Source organism: Arvicanthis niloticus, chromosome 24 (assembly GCF_011762505.2).
Source record: "Arvicanthis niloticus isolate mArvNil1 chromosome 24, mArvNil1.pat.X, whole genome shotgun sequence".
Classification (NCBI taxonomy): domain Eukaryota; kingdom Metazoa; phylum Chordata; class Mammalia; order Rodentia; family Muridae; genus Arvicanthis; species Arvicanthis niloticus.
The window spans coordinates 12,589,192-12,610,592 of NC_133432.1; the positions used below are offsets into that span (position 1 = coordinate 12,589,192).

The 21,401-nt window shown below is 42.4% G+C and overlaps 1 protein-coding gene across 10 annotated transcripts in view; it reads left to right on the plus strand.

Annotated features, from left to right (window-relative positions):
• Atxn2 (ataxin 2) overlaps positions 1-21,401 on the plus strand; it is a 97,418-nt gene that overhangs the window by 69,709 nt on the left and 6,308 nt on the right. For 5 of the 10 annotated variants that reach the window (XM_076922727.1, XM_076922717.1, XM_076922720.1 and 2 more), the window contains 11 exons: positions 415-597; positions 1,942-2,139; positions 2,484-2,591; positions 2,859-2,929; positions 7,403-7,710; positions 8,860-8,923; positions 9,674-9,826; positions 10,133-10,199; positions 14,563-14,747; positions 15,636-15,768; positions 18,824-18,877. In XM_076922727.1, coding sequence (XP_076778842.1) covers positions 415-597; positions 1,942-2,139; positions 2,484-2,591; positions 2,859-2,929; positions 7,403-7,710; positions 8,860-8,923; positions 9,674-9,826; positions 10,133-10,199; positions 14,563-14,747; positions 15,636-15,768; positions 18,824-18,877 — 1,524 coding nt within the window. The remainder of the gene's footprint in view (positions 1-414; positions 598-1,941; positions 2,140-2,483; positions 2,592-2,858; positions 2,930-7,402; positions 7,711-8,859; positions 8,924-9,673; positions 9,827-10,132; positions 10,200-14,562; positions 14,748-15,635; positions 15,769-18,823; positions 18,878-21,401) is intronic. The other 5 variants (XM_076922723.1, XM_076922725.1, XM_076922718.1 and 2 more) reach the window with 3 other exon arrangements.

Below are 21,401 nucleotides of genomic sequence, written 5' to 3' on the forward strand. Positions count from 1 at the left end.
TTTTTTAATGCAAAATGTAGTTATCCACTGTTATGCCATGTTGTTTGATTTCTCACCATCAAGTTTATTTCTCTCTTGCTTTAAAAATAAAAGGAAATAAGGCTGGAAAGACAGGTCATCTGTTAGAGAGCTTTCTCCTTTTCCAGAGGGACTCATGTGCACATACCCTCACATAGACACATACACATAAGATAGTTAAAAGTAAGAAAACATTGTAAAAGGGGGAAAATAAAACGTATTTACATGATTGACATCCCACAAGATAATTCTTAGTGTGGCCAAAAATTGATCCAGAGTCATTCATTTTTTAACCAATGAAAATCTGTTAGGAAGTAAGAATATATGTCTATATCTAGCAAAACAGCAATAAGGCGATGCTGCAGGTTGGTGTGACAACTTTCATGTCTTCCTCAGGCCCTCCAAGGATGTCTCCAAAGGCACAGCGGCACCCTCGGAATCACAGAGTCTCCGCTGGGAGAGGCTCCATATCTAGTGGCCTAGAATTTGTATCCCACAATCCCCCAAGTGAAGCAGCTGCTCCTCCAGTGGCAAGGACCAGTCCTGCAGGGGGAACGTGGTCCTCAGTGGTTAGTGGGGGTAGGTATGACGCTGTGACAGAGCTGACTGTCCTTGTACAGTAGGGCTGAGCTGAAGATCTGAGATACAAACTAAATGTGGTGGCATAAGCAGGTGTTGCCCATTACCACAGGTACTCAAGACACTAGTTGAAGGAACTGTTCCATCATTCTGGAACTCTGTCCCTGTATGCATTTTGTAAACCTGTTTAGGTTTCTTATTGCAGCATGTTTCCATGGTATCTGTGTATGGAGTAGACAGATACTCACTGGTGCTCCTCAAGGAGTCATCTACACCAGGAGAAGCTCAGCTTTATTAGGAGTGCCTGAGAAGAGAAGCACTCTGACCACCAGCAGCTGCAGTCAGGGTCCTGCTTAGTAGGTGTAGAATCAGGCCAGACTGCTCTGGCTGCTGAGGCAGTCTTGTTGTCAGTCTTTAGTGCTTCCTCCTGGGAGTGCAGAGCTTGAGCTTGTGCCTGTTCTGTTTCTTACCAGAAAGAGGTCTGTAAGCTTAAAAAACAAACAGACAAAAAATGCAGTACTGCTAAATGGCTGGTTTTATTTGCTATACCTTCATATAGTGTGCTTACCCCTATCTGGTGTGCAGTTGTAGTAATTACCCTGTAAATTCCTTTGTGCTGTTTTTCTTGGCCTTTTTAACTGAAGAGTAACAAGAAAATAGAAGGTGAGAAAAGAATCTTGAGGTGTTTTAACCTTATTATAAATAAGCAACTTTATTATAAATTCGAGAATAGAGACAGTTGAGGAATACACTGAGAATCGTGTTACAGGATTAGTCTTTCCATGAAAAGTTGGAGTTCTGAATGGTTTCCTTCTGTATAATGTTTGTGACTTCAAAAAGAAAAGTCACTAAAGTGCTGCAAATTGAACCATTTTCATTAACCTCTTTAGTCTGAAGTCTGCAAATAGGTTTTTTAATGGACCTCAAAGCATTAAGCAGTTATGTAGAAGGCGTTCATTCTGTGTTACACACCCCTTGAGGCTAAGTGCGACCTAATTTCCTTCAGCACTGGCCATGGATCTTTATGTTGCAAGAAAAAGCACATAGGTTTGACAGCAAGCTACCATAAATTTTATTTCCTGTATTGATGGAAGGAGAGGAGAGGCATGGTAGAGAGCTCTCACCTTAAATAACTGTTATACTCTGGATGCTTTTTTTTTTTTTTTTTTTTTTTTTTTTTTAAGTATGATTTGGCTGTCATTGAACTCAGGTGTTGAACTTGACTAAAAGTACTTCAACGTTAACTCATTTTAATTAGAAGGGAAACAATGGTGGTACTTAGATATTGGTGATTTCTGCCATAAGATATTTCTGAGAATTTAATGAGTATCTTTTTGCTTCTAGTTCCAAGGTTATCTCCCAAAACTCACAGACCCAGGTCTCCCAGGCAGAACAGCATTGGAAACTCTCCCAGTGGGCCTGTGCTTGCTTCTCCCCAAGCTGGCATCATCCCTGCTGAAGCTGTTTCCATGCCTGTTCCCGCTGCATCTCCTACTCCTGCCAGCCCTGCGTCCAACAGAGCTCTGACCCCATCTATTGAGGGTATGCACCCGACGCCCTTCCTGTTGTAACCCGTGTATGGCCAAGAGCTATGTTCCAAATGCACAGCGATGCTTTTGTGGATGCAAGTTTCTGTCTGTGGTATATTAACTGTCTGCATCAGAGGCTCTGACCTGTCCTAGTGTGACATGTCTGTTGTATGAGCATGCTTACTGAGTTTTGATGTGATGACTAACAGGGAATAAATTCTGAAACCATTTTTAGAAAAAATGGTTAATGAAACCATTTTTTCCCTAAACCAGAAAGTTGTGTTTGATGTTTACTCATACTGTTGTCCTAGCTTCTGTCTAATACTGGTTTTGTGCTTTTTTAAACTTGTTTTCTAGCGAAAGATTCCAGGCTTCAAGATCAGAGGCAGAACTCTGCTGCAGGGAATAAAGAAAATATTAAAGCAAATGAAACATCACCTAGCTTTTCAAAAGCTGAAAACAAAGGTTAGAGTTTGTTACAGTTCTTAGATACAATTGTACAAATAGAAAAGGTGTTTAGCCAGACGGATACTTGAAATTGCTAGTCTTCAGGTGATAGATTTGTTCTCATGTCTTCCTTATTTCCTCCCTTCACCCCCAGTGTTGGATTAAAGATGCAAGAGGCATGCACCAACACACCTGGCCTCTGTTCTCGTTTCTAACTTTCCATGCTTAGAATTTTAAGTTGAAGGTTAGAAGTAAATTGGAATCTAACAGGTTTTGGTCTTGCAGGTATGTCACCAGTTGTTTCTGAACACAGAAAACAGATTGATGATTTAAAGAAGTTTAAGAATGATTTTAGGGTAAGTTCTCTATTGACTGGTTAGAATTAAAAAAAGAAATAGCAAACAGTGATATTTTTTTTTTATATGACCATCTCACAAAAGTATGCTATTAATACACACACTCTTGCTCTAGTTTTAAGTCATTTGTGCAGCAAGCTAAACTTTTTTTCAGTTGTTTTTCATGCATATGAGTGTTTTATTATATATGTAAGACATGGGTCAGCTTGGTATCCTTTGAGACCAGAAGAGGACACTGGATTTCCTGGAATTGAAGTTGCAGATGGTCATGAGCTACCATGTAGGTTTTGGGTGCTGAAACCAGGTCCTCTGGAAGAGCAACTAGTGCTCTTAACTGCTAATGTCTCTCTTCAGCCTACAGGGTGTGTGTGTGTGCACACATCTGGCTTTATCTGTCTGTGAGTAGGGTATATACTTGGAAGTTCAAATGCTCTCTAAGGGCAGAAGAAGTTGTCAACCCTTGAAGATGCTGTTAAGGCAACAGTGCTACCTGATGTGAGTGTTAGAAATTAAATTTAGATTCTCTAGAAGAGCAGTAAACACTGTTAACCACTGAGCCATCTCTCCAGCCCTTGACAATTATTCTTAAAGATAGATGTCTTTGTTTTAAGTACAATAACTTTTTTTTTTTTTTTTTTTTTTTTTTGGTTTTTCGAGACAGGGTTTCTCTGTGTAGTCCTGGCTATCCTGGAACTCACTCTGTAGACCAGGCTGGCCTCGAACTCAGAAATCCGCCTGCCTCTGCCTCCCGAGTGCTGGGATTAAAGGCGTGCACCACCACCGCCCGGCTTGAGTACAATAACTTAAAGTCACAAGGTTTTTGTTTGAATTGAATTGTGTGTGTGTGCGTGTGTAACAAGACTGCAGGTAACAAATGAAAGGATATTATCTTACTTTGGAAAGTGGCACACTAGAGCTCACTGTCTTAAGTTTGTCTTAAGTTTGAGAGCTAACCATGCCAGTACTTGTAATATGTGCAGTAGAAGGTATAATGCGTCCAAATGTCCTGAGATCACTTACATTCCAATTTGTGAGTAAATTCGTTCATTTGTTCGTTCATGCTTTTTGGTGCTGAGGATTGAACCCAGGGATGAATTCCCTTGGTGAGAGTGTTCCTGTAGTCTCACTTCCTATCCTAAGACAAGCTTCTAGAGCCCTCCTTGGTTACTTTGTCATTCTTCTACACAAGATTTACAAAAAGCTTTAGCTTAGATACCAAATTAATTTAATTTAATTTATTTTTTTAAATCTTTTTTTGTTTTGTTTTTATTTATGTGCATTGGTGTTCTCCCTGTGTGAGTGTGTGTGTGTCGAACCCCCTGGGACTGTTGTTAGAGACATTTGTGAGGAGCCATGGAGATGCTGGGAATTGACCCTGGGTTCTTCAGGAAAAGTAGCCAGTGCTCTTTAGCCACTGCACCATCACAACCATCTGTCATGGGATCTGATGCCCTCTTCTGGTGTGTCTGAAGACAGCAATAGTGTATACTACTCATGTATGAAGTAAATAAATCAATCTTTAAAAAATATTTATTTATTTTATATATATGAGTACACTGTATCTGTCTTCAGACACACCAGAAGAGGGCTTCAGATCCCATGACAGATGGTTGTGAGCCACCATGTGGTTGCTGGGAATTGAACTCAGGACCTCTGGAAGAGCAGTCAGTGCTCTTGACCTCTGAGCCATCTCTCCAGCCCCCCCACCCCCATACTGTTGGTTTTTATTTTTATTATTTTTACCTGTGTGTATATGTATCTGTGTTAGAATAGGCACATGAATGGAGGTGCCAGTGGTGGGATATTTTTCTAGAGCTAATTAGAGCTGCCTAGTCTGGGTGCTGGGAGCCATACTCTAATCCTCTGGGAGAGCAGCACAGGCTCGTGACCACTGAGCACCATCCTCCCACTGAGTCACATTTAAATGCCAGCTCAGGGAGTCTCGAAATTTAGTTCTCTAGAAGGAAAAGTCATGCTTTTATATACCTATATAGACATGCTTTAAATGTCTATATTAAATCTTAAAACTCCCAAGTGAGAGAAAACATGCAGTAAATGTCTTTTCTGAATTAATTTTCTCAATCTGATACTCTCCTGTTATATTTGTTTTCCTGTAAATGATATAGTTTTTTTGGATGAATAAAGCTTTGAGTATACATGGCTTTTCACTTTCTCTTCCTTGAGACGTGGCTTTATTTAATGACATCTAGTTTTTTTTGGGGGGGGTTGGTATCAGTTGTCACTTAGCTTGTGAGTTTGGGGTCTCATCTTGCAAATTACTGTTTAAATCTCCTGAAGATGACAACACTTAACTGCTTTCTTAAGACTTCCTGGGGGGTGGGGAGCAGTGGTGGCGCACGCCTTTAATCCCAGCACTTGGGAAGCAGAGGCAGGTGGATTTCTGAGTTTGAGGGCAGCCTGATCTACAGAGTGAGTTCCAGGACAGCCAGGGCTACACAGAGAAACCCTGTCTCAAAAAAACAAAACAACAACAAAAACAAACAAACAAAAAAGACTTACTGGGGAGCTCTCATCTATGTGGTTCACCTTACTGAGGCTCACACTTGTATCTGCCACACATCTCCGCATCATCTGTTGACAAAGGGACTGTTTTTACCTCCACTCTGACTGAAAGTTGCTTGTAGATATGGAAGTTTGGTACTTGGTCTCCATTTCTTTCTGTGTCTATGTGTTCTCCCTGTGTTATAGATGATGTTTTTTTGAAGGACTATTCTTTCTAGCTTTAATGTCGCACACCTTTAATCCCAGCACTCGAGAGGCAGAGGCAGGCAGATCTTTGAGGCCAACCTGGTCTGTGAAATGAATTTTAGGACAGCCAGAGCTATGCAGAAAAACCCTGTCTTAAACCACCCTAGCCCCTTGCCCCCAGGCTTCTCTTTATTATTTATTCATTATTCCAGTGTACTCATATACATAAAATAAATAAACATTTAAAAACAACAAAAAAAGTACCTACATCAAAATTTGGGCCATTGTGTGGATTAAGCAAATAACATAAGCAGTTTGGATCTGTAGGCAGTTTTGCCATTATAAGAATAGAAATGGAAAATGCTTTTTAAAAATTTTATTACTAGTGTGGTTTTTGTATGGGGGTGTGTGTGTGTGTACACGTGTGTGTGTAGAGATCAGAGGACTGTGAGTTGGTTCTTTCCACGCTGACCTGGGTTCCAGTCCCGGAGCTTACATCTTCAGACCTGAGCCTCTCTTCAGCCTCTTTCCGTCGTGTTTTTATGAAGATTCATTTTTATTTTATGTCGGTGTGTTGCCTGGATTGTTTGTAAGTGCACTACATTTGTGCCTGGTATCCATAGAGCCCAAAGAGGACACCAGATCCCTTGAAACTAAAATTTTAGAAATTGTGACCCAGCAGATGCTAGGAACTGAACTTGGGTCTTCTGCAAGAACAGAACATACAAAATATCTACTGAGCCATCACTCCAGGCCTAATTTTTAATTGTCATATGGACATTGTGTATTGTCCTAGGTTTTATAGCACATTTATATAAATGTATATGATACACTCTTAGCCCATCCCATCTCCTGTTCCCCCTTTCTCATGCTGTTGGGATTTTAAAATTAGTTTTTGTTTAGATTAGATGTTAGTCTCCTTAGGAGCTGTTCCTTCAGGGAGGCTGCTTTTTCTTTCTGCCTCACATGATAACTTTTCACCTTCATGTGTCCAAGGGATTGGAACTGTTGCATCTTGTCCACTGTTAGCCACACAGCCCTGGTGTTGGAGGCCTGTAGTAAATACTTACTTCTTTTTCTGTCTCCTGAAACAGAATCTCTATAGCCCAGGATGACCTGAAACGCCCAGCAGTCCTGTTTCTGCCTCTTAAAATTCTGAAATTAGCCCAGACTAGCTCTGACCAGTCCTCCTGCCTCTGCCTCTCCAGTTCAGAGATTGCAGGCATAAGCCACCATCAGTCTAATAAGTCTTTTGTGTTGTGCCGTGGAGGAGGCAGGGGTGAGAGGTTGAGACAGGGTCTCTCTACATAGTCCTGCTCTCCTGGAACTCACTGTGAGAAGACTAAGGTGGCTTACAACTCCCAGACCTGCCTCTGCTTCCTGAGAGCTTGTGCCACCATGCTCAGCCTGACTGATAATTAGCTCTTAAGTCTTAGATACTGGTTGCTAAAGTTGTGTTGTGTATCGTTTTGTTATTTGTGCCTTAAAAAGACATATTCTGAGCCATGCATAGTAGCCTTTAGTTCCTTCCAGCACTCAGGAGGCAGACTAAGGCAGATCACAGTGAGTTCGGGGCCAGCCTGGTTTACATAGAGAGTTCCAGAAAAGCTAGAGTTACACACAGAGAACCTGTCTCAACAAACAGACAAATCAACCAAAAAGGCCATATTCTGAAAATATGAGCAGAAAACCTATTCAAAGCATTTTCATTGCCATCACATACTACTTTGCTTATACTTATGAGAAATTATTTCTTCTATTTAGTTACAGCCAAGTTCTACATCTGAATCTATGGATCAACTACTAAGCAAAAATAGAGAAGGAGAAAAGTCACGGGATTTGATCAAAGATAAAACGGAAGCAAGTGCTAAGGATGGTTTCACTGACAGCAGCAGCAGCAGCAACTGCACCAGTGGCAGCAGCAAGACCAGTAGCCCTAGCGTCTCTCCCTCTGTGCTTAGTAATGCAGAGCACAAGAGGGGGCCTGAGGTCACGTCCCAAGGGGTGCAGACTTCCAGTCCAGCCTGCAAACAAGAGAAGGATGACAGAGAAGAGAAGAAAGACACAACTGAGTGAGTAACCTGGGCCTTAGCACATCCTCGCTCCAAGTAACCTGCTTTAAGGGATTTTTCTCTTTCACAAAGTAACTTATGTATAAATCTTAGCTGAATCTGGACATTGAATTCTTAGGATTCTTCCCATTTTGTGTTGTATGCAGCTGTGGGGGGTAAGAAAAGCTACCTCTGTAGAAACACAGTTTAAATTTGAAGGCCCTGTCTTGGGACTCTGGTTCTACCCAACCCTGCAGTCTGCAAGGACTGTTTGCTGCCCCATTGAGGAAGTGTTGAGTTGATAAACACATCTTTATAAACCCTATTTCTGTGCATCTGGCATATGAAAGCACTTAAATATACTAGAGGGCCAGCCGCAGACCTCATTACCACTCTTTTTATGTTCTGAATAACAAAGAAAACCTAAGTGTACCTTAACTTTTAGAATGATAGGTTGTTGACTGTTTATTCTTGATTTTCAGAAAAATAATTTTACTAGAGCAATGGCCTTTCCCAAGGCATGTGATTAAAACATCTTGACACATTTAAAATTGCTGCGAGCTGCATGTGCTGCAGATGGTGGCAGGGCTTTGTTATACAGCACTTGGGCAGCTGAGGCCGCTGATCCGAGGTTTGAGGCCAGCCTGGAACCATTGCAAAGCCCATCAATTAGAGATACTGTGAACTCATATTAAGCGTCGGGGTTTTTTAAAAATGGATTTATTTTTATGTGTTTTGTCTACATGTCCATCTGTACACTGTATACTTGCTGTGCCTTCAGAGGCCAGAAGAGGGTGTCAGATGCCTGTACTGTAGTTGTAGATGGATGGATTAAACCCCAGTCCTGTGGAGGGCAGCTGCTCAGCTGTCTCTTCGCCCCATTAGGCACCCTTTTAAGGGGGTTTCTACAGGATTACTGCGCTTTCAGTTGAAATATTCCTTGATTGCTTTTGAGGGATGTGGTTTCTTTGGTTTTAATTTGTTGTTGTGTGATTAGTTTCTTTGTCAGATTGAGCAGCAGAGGTGTGTGTTTCAGTGAAGGAGACTGAAACACGGAGAATTACTCAGATCTGGTCTATGTCCTCTGAAAGCTGATGAGTGTGCCAGGCAGCGTTGAGAAAGCCATGAGTCCCATGTTTCACTGGCTTGCCTGTTTTCTTTCTCATTTAGGCAAGTTAGGAAGTCAACATTGAATCCCAATGCAAAGGAGTTCAACCCTCGTTCTTTCTCTCAGGTGAGTTATAGCCCGTTATAGCAAGTTTCTGAAGATACTTCCTGTGGTCTTCATGGTTTTCTCCTGTGCTGTGCCCCCATCTGACTGAGCCCAGCCGTAGGACACTGAAACAGCCTGTCTCCCCAAGCTTCTCAGTCGCGCTGTGCATGTGAGAGCTGCAGCTGTAAGGACTGATCACAATGTAAACTTGCTGATGAGTGAGGCTGCCAGGCCAAGGATGCCCGCTCCACTAACTACACAAAAGAGAGTCCGTTTTCTGCCCTTTGAAACATTTCCTCAGGAAGGTGTGGGAGTGCATGCCTGTAATCTCAGCACACAGGAGGCTGGGGCAAAAGGGTCATGAGTTTGGTCAGTGTGAGACCCTACCCAAAAATACAAAAATGAAAAGAAAATGGATTGACCTTTTCTGGTTCCTTGTAAAATTACTACAACTTTTATATTTTTTTCATTGATAAATATCTTAGTTTGATTAGATATAGATACAGTGCTGACACCAAAGCTGCTTATGCCAGCCCTCCAACACTGAGAAATGTCTGCAGCCTAAATTTTCCCCTTTTTAGTCCCTGGAGACTGAATCGGCTACTTACATGCTAGATTCTGGGTGTTTTGTTTGCTTGCTTTGTTTTATCTTTTGAATAAAAAGTGCTAGTTAGAAACAAATCAGTAGAACAATTAGGGAAACTGTTGTGAAGATTGTTTTCATAGTTGCATTTCATCTTGACATTGTTGAGTTGAATTCTGTTATTTTAGCCAAAGCCTTCTACTACCCCAACATCGCCTCGGCCTCAAGCACAACCTAGCCCTTCCATGGTGGGTCATCAGCAGCCAGCTCCAGTGTACACTCAACCTGTGTGTTTTGCACCCAATATGATGTATCCCGTTCCAGTGAGCCCAGGCGTGCAAGTAAGTTCCATGGGTTAGGATTTGCTGGACACCATAGCTTGCATTTAGCATAGGTGTCCTCGGTTGGCACTAGGTGGACACCTGATGGTGGGTAGGGGCTGGTGTGTTGTGTCATTAGCATGTGGACCTGAGTTTTAGGATTAAAGCTGATGTTTACTCTAGTCCAGAGGTGTTCCTATATTTGTGGGTATTAATTTGAATAGCTCATAGGGAATCAGGAAAACGAAGGCCAGACCATATTAAAAGACAGTGATAGAATATATTGTTACCATATGAATCTAATGATGTGTTTTCAATTCCCTCAAGCCTTTATACCCAATACCTATGACGCCCATGCCAGTGAACCAAGCCAAGACATATAGAGCAGGTAAAGGTGAGAATAACCCTGCCTGTTTTTGCTTGTGTCTGCATGCTGCATGAATTAAGCACCAGTGTGCAATGAGTAGTTGGCTTCAGCTTGAATTCACAGGGCATGTGTTCACTTCTGATGGTCAATGTGAGTATTCAGGTGCCTCTTGATCACCTAGTAATGTGGGGGAAAAATACATACATACATACATACATACATACATACATACAAACTTTGTATGTGGTGAGTGTGTTTGTTTGTGTGTGTGCACAGTGTGCATGGAGGTTAAAAGAAACACTGTAGGAATTCCACCTTGTGGGTTCTGAGGATCAAACTCAGGTCATCAGATTTGGCCACAAGTACCTTTATCTGCTGAGCCATCTTGCCACCCCAAAAAATGTCCCTTCCCATCCCCATTCCTGTTGCCTCTTACCACCACCATACACACACATATTCATATTCTCTCTCTCTCTCATTCTCTCTCATTCTCTCTCTCTCTCTCTCTCTCTCTCTCTCTCTCTCTCTCTCTCTCTCTCTCTCTCTCTCCCCTCTCTCCCCTCTCTCTCCCTCTTACTTGGTAGCCTTGGCCAGCCTGGAACTTACTATATAGACCAAGCTTTCGTGGAGTTCATATAAGTCTGTCTTGTCCACCAAGTGCTGGGATTAAAGGTGTGCCCACCACACCTAGCCTTCTTTTTAAAGATGCATTTTGAGGCTGGAGAATTGAATCATTGCTTAAGAGTACTTGTTGCTCTTGCAGAGGACCCAGGCTTGTTATCCAGCACCCACATGGTGCCTCGAAACTTATCTGTAGCTAACTCCAGCCCCAAGGAATCTAATGCCCCCTTCTGGCCTCCATGCATACCAGGTATACACATAGTGCATTGACATACATGCAGGCAAAACACTCATACACATACAAATATTTATATCTTTATTGTTGTTTTCTATATCTGAACGTTTGCCCGCATGTTTGTACTTGTACTGCATTGACAGAAATGAAAGCCAGAAAAGGGCAGTAGATTCCCTGGAACTGTGTCACAGACAGTGGAGAGCTCCCATGTCCATGCTGGGAACCTGAACTCTGACCCTCTGTAAGAACATCAAGTACCTTAACTGATAAGCCATCTCTCTAGCCTCTGTTTGGTATTTTCTGCCAAAAGAAATAAATTTTAGAAGTTTTAACCTGAAGTCTAATGAAATTTTAACATAAATTTTTTTGTTTGTGGTTTATTTGGAATTGTTTTCAGACATAATCTCACTGTGTAACCCTGACTATTCTGGAACTGGCTATGTAGACCAGGTTAACCTCAAACTCATAGCGATCCTCGGCCTCCTCTGTAATCGTAATGTTTAGAATAAAAGGCATGTGTGCCACCACACTGGCTGCTCTCTATCCCTGAGATTCTCCTGTATTCCAGGCTGGCCTCATTGAACTATGTAGCTAAGGCCTTAGAGGCCTGAAGAGAGAGGGTGTTGGCTGTCCTGGAGCTGAGTCCTAGGTGCTATGAGCTGCTGTGGGATGCTGTGAACAGTACCCTATTCCTATGCAAAAGCAGCACAGTGTTGACCCAAGTGCTCTCCCTGCTCAAAACTTTAATTACTGCTTTTGCTTGACAGCTTTTTTTCTTTGAGTCTTTTGTAATCCCCTTGAGTGTGTTGTTGTTGTTTGTTTTAGTGCTTTCCAGCATATCAATCCTGATCATTGCCTTGTTAGGTAGTGCTCATTTAAAGGATGGGTGTGTGTGTGTGTGTGTGTGTGTGTGTTGGTTAGTTTGTTTTTCTGGTACTGATGGTATTTCTGAGAACTGAACCCAGGGCCTCATGTGTGATGATTGAGGCGGGGGGGGGGGGGGGGGGGGGAGTCTTTAAGTTGCCCCAGGTAGCCTTACACTCTGCCTGTGTTCCAGGAAGCCTGAAGCTCATGCCACAGTCACCGACTGAAGTATTCTTTCAGTTTGTGCTGGGTTGTGAATGGTGTCTGTCCTCAGTGCAGACATGTCATGTCATCTCTCATTGTGAAAAGCAGTAACTGTTCATTGAACACATTATGATTCCAACACTTGGAAAACTGAGGCAGAAGGATCAGGAGTTAAGTCAGGAGCACAAGGTCGTCTTGAGCTACATGACACCCTTTACTCACCTTCCCCATTTTGGCACACCACATGCCTTTTCTAGCTACTTCCTGCCTGTGTTGCTGCCATAGATGACCATGTTGTAGTCCCAAATTCAGTCAGTCACTAGGCCCTGTGATGCCGTGACACTTCTTTCATCCATCTTTGCTTTCCAGCTGAGCCTTCGTGTGTTGCAAAGCATTACTTCATTAGAACTGTGGATTGTCCTGAGGTAGAGTTCGCAGGAGCTGAAGAGGAGGCACAGGCATGTTTATCAAAGCCTTGTTAAAGGCTGTCTCCAAAGATAAAAATAATGCGTTGTATATTTGGGCATTATCAACTTACGGGATGTCATACTTGTTTTTTTAGCTGATATTTTATGGTGGTAACTTTACACACAGTAAAGTTAGAAGCTAACCTGGAGGAGATTGTCTTCCTTCGCAGAGGTGAAAATAAGAATACACTTGCTCTGTGCATAAATGGAGGATCTCGTGCATTTCCACAGGTTCTGCATCTTAAACTGCTGTTAAGAATATCAACTGTTTGTATCTTCTAAGGTGTGACTTAGAAAGTTCTGGGAAAGTAGCCATCCCTGCCTCTGTGATTCCTATATCCCCGCACTCCTGTGCTGCTACTGAACATCCCTGCCTCTGTGATTCCTATATCCCCACACTCCTGTGCTGCTACTGAACAAATGGAGGTGCTAGAAAAAGATACTTCTAGTATTTTTCAAATTTACAAAGTCAATTGCTGGCTTCTGAAATTCTACAAACCATTTAAAAGACATCTTTTCTTGCATGACAGTGAATCTGCACTGTCTGCTGGTCCATGTGTTGCCGGGGATGGACTTGGTATAAGTGTGCACTGTCTGCTGGTGTATGTGTTGCCGGGGATGGACTTGGTATAGGTAGGTGTGCACTGTCTGCTGGTGTATGTGATGCTGGGGATGGACTTGGTATAGGTGTGCACTGTCTGCTGGTGTATGTGATGCCGGGGATGGACTTGGTATAGGTGTGCACTGTCTGCTGGTGTATGTGTTGCCGGGAATGGACTTGGTATAGGTGTGCACTGTCTGCTGGTGTATGTGATGCCGAGGATGGACTTAGGACACCACATAAAGATATAGCACAAGTAGGAAAGAGATTTTACTGTTTAACTAGACAGCTTTTTATTTGAGAAAAGTAATATTTCGGTTTATGGGTTTTTTTTCACCCAATCAAATTTCCTTTCCTTTTTCTAACATAGGGACTATCAATATTATTTTGGGAAAAATTTTATTATACTGCTTTCTTTTGTTTTCAAGTTTACTTTCTAAATAGATAAAATAGTGTTTCATTAAATGTTTAGCCAACCTTTTTAAATATTTAAAATAATAAACACATCAACAATAATAGGCTGCTTTAGTTCTGTTGACCGAGTAAACAAGCCACGTTACATGTTCTCTGTGCTATGCCCCTCATGAGCATGCCGTTCCTCCTGCAGTTAGCATAACATCAGAACAGACATGATGGCTACAGTTGATGTGCGGTCATGGGAGGAAATGCGCAGGTGATACAGAGGGTGTTTGTCAGCATTACTCAGGTCTTCTTGCCTCTCTCTCCTGCGTGTTAAGATTAAAGATGTGCTCAGTTCTTAGCTGGCGTCAGGAGATAGAACCTTTATAGGAATACGGAAGACACACAGCGAATTTTCTTTTCTTTTTGTGTAGTATGGGGGTGGAGGTGTTAATTAGAAATCTGCTACTTGGTGTGCTTGGTACTGTGTGATATTGGATGAAACAAAGGAGAGCTGGGCTGGGGTGTGGCTCAGTGGTGGAGCCCCTGTTCAGTCTCAGAGGTCCTAAGCTTAGTGGCTCAGACTGGATGGGAATAAAGCAGGAGTGGAGTGGTGGGTGTTGGGTTTGTATTGGCTTTTTGCCATTTGTTTTTCTTTGGAAAGGAACCTTTTGTGACCTTTTTAAACACTTATAATTTAAAGTATCAGATAGTCCCTGTGGTCCTCTTCTTCAACCATCCTAATATCATATCTTATGTTATGAAAACCAGGTGAAGGGAAAGTCACTCCATGGCTAAACTCTGAAGGCTAAGTCACTTTCCTGAAGCTAAGGGCAACAGCAGCTCAGAGCAGCTGCAGAGGGGTGGGAGCTGGGTAAGACAGCTTTGAAAGGCAGGATCAGAGTCAAGTCACACAGGGCCTTGGAGACCACACCGGTGCATGCATTGTACCCAGGAGGTTTCATTTCCTTTTAATATATTTCCTTTTCTTTCCTGCAGTACCAAATATGCCCCAACAGCGACAAGACCAGCATCATCAAAGCACGCTGATGCACCCTGCCTCCGCCGCTGGGCCGCCCATCGTAGCCACCCCGCCCGCCTACTCCACGCAGTACGTCGCCTACAGCCCTCAGCAGTTCCCCAGTCAGCCTTTGGTCCAGCATGTGCCACATTATCAGTCTCAGGTATGGCCAGTGTGGCCTAACTCATCTCACTCCTTAGAAAAGCAGCATCTCATCCCGCTGTTTGTGTTTATGGGCTTTTTGGCTTTGTTTTAAGGTATTAGATAGTTAAGGAATTGGGGCCTTTTACATGTGTTTCTTTTTTTATGTGTATGATTATTTTTGCATGTTTTAAACCACATGCCATACCTGGTGAACTTGGAGCCATTTGGAGAGGGCACATGCTCTTGCAGACACCCAGGGGCCCAATGTCCCCATGCCTATTTCATGAAGATCCTTTGGTCTCCATGGGCATCTGCACACATACAGAGCACAAATACTAGGCCCATACCCATAAAGAAAATAAATCTTAAATTAAAAAGAAAAAAATTGAAAAGGAAGCACCCAAGAAATAGAACTCTGAAATGTTTCTGGGAACCATGAAGCTAGGAATCAGAAGTGACTGGGGCAGAGGAATGGCTCAGAGGTGAGTGATAGGGAACCCATATGGCCATTCACAATTTCCTGTGCCTTCCTGTAATTCCAGGGGATTCTGATATCTTATCTAGGCTCCTCCCAGCACTGCACACACACACACACACACACACACACACACACACACACACACTCTGAATCTTTTTTTTTTTTTTTTTTTCTTTAAGAATTTAAACTAGAGGCCGGGCGGTGGTGGCGCACGCCTTTAATCCCAGCACTTGGGAGGCAGAGGCAGGCGGATTTCTGAGTTCGAGGCCAACCTGGTCTACAGAGTGAGTTCCAGGACAGCCAGGGCTACACAGAGAAACCCTGTCTCGAAAAACAAACAAACAAACAAAAAAAAAAAAAGATGTAAGAATTTAAACTAGAATCCACACTAGAATTCCTTTGGTCTAATGTTCTTTTGTCTAAACGCAGCATCCTCATGTGTACAGCCCTGTCATACAAGGCAATGCTAGGATGATGGCGCCACCAGCACATGCTCAGCCTGGCTTAGTGTCGTCTTCAGCTGCTCAGTTCGGGGCTCATGAGCAGACGCATGCGATGTATGGTAGGAAACGTTTCGTTGTCCTTTCTGTGTGTATGACTGTAGGTGTAAAGCTCTGTAAGGATTCTCTGTTTAAGAGTAGCCTGAGGTAGGTGTAGTGGTGTGACTGGCTCCTGGCTGCAAGTGGTGGTGGGGAAACTAAAGTAGAGGATCATTTGAGCCAAGGGGTGAGAGACAAGCCTGGGCAACATAGAAACCCTACCTCAAAAAAACAAGGAGGAGTAAAAATAACCTGACTCTTTATAACAGTGAGTGTTGAGACTCTTAAAACAAAAGCAACCTTAGGTCTGACTTACTGGCAATTTATTTCTACTTTGTACCTGCAATTCCTGTCTTGATATGTTTCTCCTTCTTTAAAACATGATGAAATGAGCCGGGTATGGTGGTGCACACCTTCTATCCCAGCACTTGGGGTTGGGGGTAGGAGCAGGCGGATCTCTGTGAATTTGTGGCCAGCCTGGTCTACAAAGCAAGTCCAGGGCAGTCAGGGCTATATAGTAAGACCCTGTTTCAGGAAAAAAATTTAAAAAACAAAAGACTGATGGTGTGTAATGAGAGAGCATCTTTTGGAGAAAGATGTACTTGTGCTTGTCTGGCCTAAGCCTTGCAGGAAAGGGTGTGCCATACTGCCTTTCCTTCTTCCCACATCTTACCATGGAGAGTTGTCAAGTCACCTGATAGTATGCTTGTTTGCATTTTACAGTCATCTTAAATTACTCCCAACTTGAAATGACAGCACTGTACCAAACTTAACACATATTTTTCCTAGTAACATTTGAATTCTTTGGAATGTTAGATAAGTTTGGGTTATTCATCAGTTGAGAAGTATATACCATGGGACTGAGAGTGCATGCAGCTGTGCAGATACTGGGTCTCAGCTTCTTAGTTTGATGCCTTAAATGAGCATGTGCAGGACAGTTAAGAGTCTGTGTTCTGGAAGACACTTGATCATTCTTGATGGTTTAACATGCAGGCATACTAAGAGTAGCGCCCTGAGCATCCTCCCTGTGGATATGACCACACACCTGTCACCAGGGTTGATTTGTAGTTAGGATACATGCTGTGGAAAACACTTGCCTTTATAAAACCCTGAAGTCTGCTTGTTCCGAATTAACATGGGGTTTTCATCACCATCACTACCATCGTCGTCAGTGTGTACTAGGCATTGGAAATAAGGGCTGTACTTTAAAAAACATTTCTTTCAAGCAGTCAGTCCGTTGACCTGGCATGGTGAGAGTGCCTAAAAATCTCAGCCCTGAGAACACCATGAAAAAGGAGGATCAGTCTGCATGGCATAGCAAGGCCTTGTCTCAAATAAAAGTCCTCCTATAATTCGATTTATAAAGTGGCATCCTGGCCTGGTTTATATTTTCATCATGATGTGTCTGTCCTCCAGCGTGTGTTCAGGTGCTCTCCCTGGGATTAGATGAAACCTTGTATGAAAAGGCCCTGGTGGTGTCTCCAGCTGGCTTTCCTGCTCCTTGCATGCATTTCTACAGTTTTCCAGCTTGTTAAAGGCTTAGTTGAAGTTCTTAAATCGTTTGGACATTGCTGAGTACTGCATGATTCAGAAGGAGAAGAGACACCTCTTTCCTGCTAGTTTCTGGCATATTCCCATTGGATTAAGAGGAAACTTTGGAGCCGAAGTTTCTAGTGCTTTTAGGAACAGCCAGTGTGGCTGCCAGTGCAGTGCTATGCAGAAGCTGTCTTTCCAGGGCTGCTGATCTGGGTTTGCCTTTGTCCTGCAGGTCCTATATTAAAAAGCACACTAGGAAATGAATTGTTTGGGGGTTTTCCCACAGTCACAAATCATTTTTTAATACGTTGCCACAAGTTTGTTGTTATCTTGTCGGTTGTTTCAGTTATTTTGGCTGTTCGATAGATGAGTTATGCCAAACATGCATGCTATTTGAACACTGTTGTATGAAAGTGCTCATTTGTTTTCATTTCCTTTGAAAAGTATGTATTTTCTGTAACCCAAGAAATCAGATACTTGAAGATGTTGATTTACAGTGTAGTGATGCTTTGTCCTCAGTTCTGCTGCTGATTTGCCTTTTTGTTGTTACTTACTGATGCAATCAAGGCAGAGGCCCTCCTTGTGTTAAGGAGGACTATGTGGTGTCACCTTGTTGCCTCTGCCCTCTGAAGTGGTCACTGTAACTTCTGTTTTCCTCATATCCAGTCTCATCTGAGTTGGTATTACAGCGATGGTTTCACTTTCAGAAACAATGATAGAGCTATCTGACTGATAAGTCAGCCAGAAGAACTGACTGTGTTCTTACTCTTCCCCACTCCGAGTCCTCCAAAAGAAGACAGGGTCTCTATATAGCCCTGCTGTCTCTATATAGGCCAGGCTGGCCTTGAATTCAGACTCATCTGCTTCTGCCTCCCAAGTACTGAGACTAGAGGTGTGAAAGGCCACACCAGCTAAAGAGTTTTAACATGTATAGTTTAATGCAGATAAGTGTTTTTTAAGTATAATAAGCATAAAGAAATAGAATTCCCCGTAATCCTTCTGCCTGACATCTACTTGTTAATATTCATATATTCTCCCAGGTGCTTTAATTATGCCCTTTTAGACAGACATATTTTAGTATGATTAGTGTAATACTTATGTTTATATTTTTATATCATGAACCTTGGGATTTACTACCCCAAGGCCTTGAGGTGACATTTGTGTTGCTGTGAAAAAAATATGTATCATGAATTTGCTTAAATACTGTTTTATCTGGTACTTTGCTTATATCAAGGCTGTTTGATGGGTGCCGTGTTGGTCTTTTTATCAGTTAATGGTTCTCTATCGGATAATAATCTTATTCTTTTTATTTAAGCAAGTCAGCGTGCGGACTTGCTACCTCAGTACAGAAGGAAAGCCTTCCGGTTCAGTCCTGTTCGCTTGTAAATCTCTGCAGCAATGCTTATTTACAGTGCTGGTCACCCCCTGTCAGAAAGAATCGTGCGTGAATACAAAAGATCACTGAATATGTCGGCCTTTCCAGAAAACATCAGGAATGCACACCTCAAGAGGCTAATTTACCTTTCTATTTCCCAAATTCAGCATGTCCCAAATTACCATACAACAAGGAGACAAGCCCTTCTTTCTACTTTGCCAGTGAGTTGGGTTTTTTATACTAATTTTAATTACACAGTAAACACTATTTAAGGGATACATGTTAAAGCAGCTAACTTGTTGGAGAATATTTTCTTTCTACCAGACAGAATCATTCAAAGTATGCATGTCTGGGCTGGGGTGTAGCTCAGTGGTGGAGTACTTACTCTATCATGCACCAGACCCTGAATTCATTCCCTAGTACAAAAAACATAAATTGTGGCTCTGTTTGTATAATTCAGAGTTTTGACAGAACTATGTCTTAGCTTAGGAAAATTGGAGTCAAAGACTGAGTTCTTTTAGGAAGCAGTTTTGAATGTAATGCAAGAGTGTAGCTATATGGGAAATACCTTGTGTTTTCCTCATTCAGGGGAACTTTTTCTGAACAATTGATAGTATTTTTTACTAAGCCACAAGCTTGTGTAAAGCTTACAGCACTGGTTTGTCGTGTCCTGGGACTACAGAGAAGTGTCCTTGCTGAGATCCCTGTAGCACAGGGCAGATGAAGGAGTTAGAGGGATAGTTAGTTCTGCCATATTGGTGTTTGTGTGACTAGAGGCTTAAAGTACTGGAAGCAGATGCAGTCTTGTGTCCAGCGCTTCCTTCAGCATGAGAAGGCCTCGGGAAGCACAGGCCTCGAAGCCTGTAACAGTCTGCAGTCTGAGCTGCCTTCTTCCCTCAGTCAACTTGAGAGATGGATGTTTCCTGTTTTCAGGGCAGTGTTTTAAAGTGAAGCAGGTCATGGGCTTTAGTCTGCTCATTACTAAGAGACCTTTTAGAAATGTGTAGTGCTGATGTCACTTTGTATGAAACATGAGTTCTAGCAGACATTAAGATTTAGGGACTAAATTTTGTGCTATTTTGGAATGACTACTCATCATCAGATACAGAGTTTCAGAAACATTTTTACCTTAAATTTTCATTAATTGTGCCAAGCCAAAATTAGTTGCTACTTTTTGGTGCCCAGGACAAGTTAACCAATAGAGTCCATTCCGATGCTCTTAGAAAAGGAATCTTGTTGAGAATGTAGAGTTGGAGCTCTCCAATGCCATTGTCCTTACCGCCCTGCTGGCTACAGTCATAGCCACTTCCCTGGCATTCTTCCTAAACACTAAGATCAGAGCATGAAAAGTCAGCACCGGAGCCAGCGGTCATCGCAGGTTTCTGCCCTAGTCTACTGCCATTTTGCCTTGGCTTAGTTTGATGTTTTTTATCCCCTCTGCCCCCTGAAATTTGCTCCTTGAGTTCTATCCCCTTTGTGGAATTATTGTTGAAGTTGCAGGAACCTCTTCTGCTTATTCTCAGTGTCTCCAAGTGCTGGTGAGCACCAGTGACACATGCATCCAACGTCACAGTGATGGAGCCTGGTTACAGAGTCAGCATCTGGCTGCCCCTGTGGACTGAATTCACTTCTGTTAACATTTTGACTTAAGTGACTATTTCTGGAATCTAGTTAATGTTAAAAAGATTTGGCATATTTAGAATTTTAAATACTTAAGTCAAGAAGCACTTTGTCTTCACCTCACCCGGCTCTCGGGAGACTCCTCGAGCCTTGTAAGCAGTGCAGCTGGTGAATAGTGATTTCAGAGCTTCTGAGAGGATTCATTCCTAGGTAGTTAAATTAACCAGTAGAGAAGAAGCCATTTAATCCCACCCTTAGTTGAACGCCTTGGCCATTATCCCAGAATTCTGCTCTTGTTCGCCTTCCCTGTCTCTGCTTTGTTGTTGTTGTTGTTGTTGTTGTTGTTGTTGTTGTTGTTTGTATAATTTCTCTCTCCCCACTTTTTCTCACCCTTAGCTTTGCTGCTGGTGGAATTACAGTGTCAGATTCCCATTTCCCAAATGTTGCATGTTATATTCAAGGGCAAAGGGTTGCAGGAGGTGCTATTGTTAGCCAGAAAGTGAGCAGATGAAAACATTTCTATGGATGCTCCTGAAAGTGTTGAGTTAAATTGCATACTCGTGGGCCTGGAGAGACAGCTCAGCAGTTCAGAGCACGAGTTATTCTTGCAGAGGACTTGGGTTTGGTTCCCAGCACCCACATGGCCGCTTACAGCCACCCATAACTACAGTTCCATGGGATCCAGTACTCTCTTCTGGTCTCTGAGCATTGTATACATGTGTGTTGCACTCTTACAAAAATAAATATAACAAAAATAAATCTTTTTAAAAGAGGTATAATAGGGCCAACAAGATGGCTCAGTGATAAAAATGCACTTTCTGTGAGAACCCGGCTACTAGAGTGTCACCTCCAGAATTCACACAAAGGTAGAAAGAGACAACCTCCTCTGCTAACTTGCACTTAAGAGCCGAGTCTCCTCCTTCTACTCCATCCCCTGTTCTTTAAATGTCCTTATATAGAAAAATAAAATTCAAAACTAGATGATTTGAGTTAGAAGTCCACAGTCATTTTCAGCTGCCTGTCAAGCTTGAGGGTAGCTTGGGTTCCACCAAGCCCTGCCTCTAATTAATTATTAAATCTTGAGAACATGGCTAAGAGTGTAGGTCAGTGGTAGACTGTACTTGT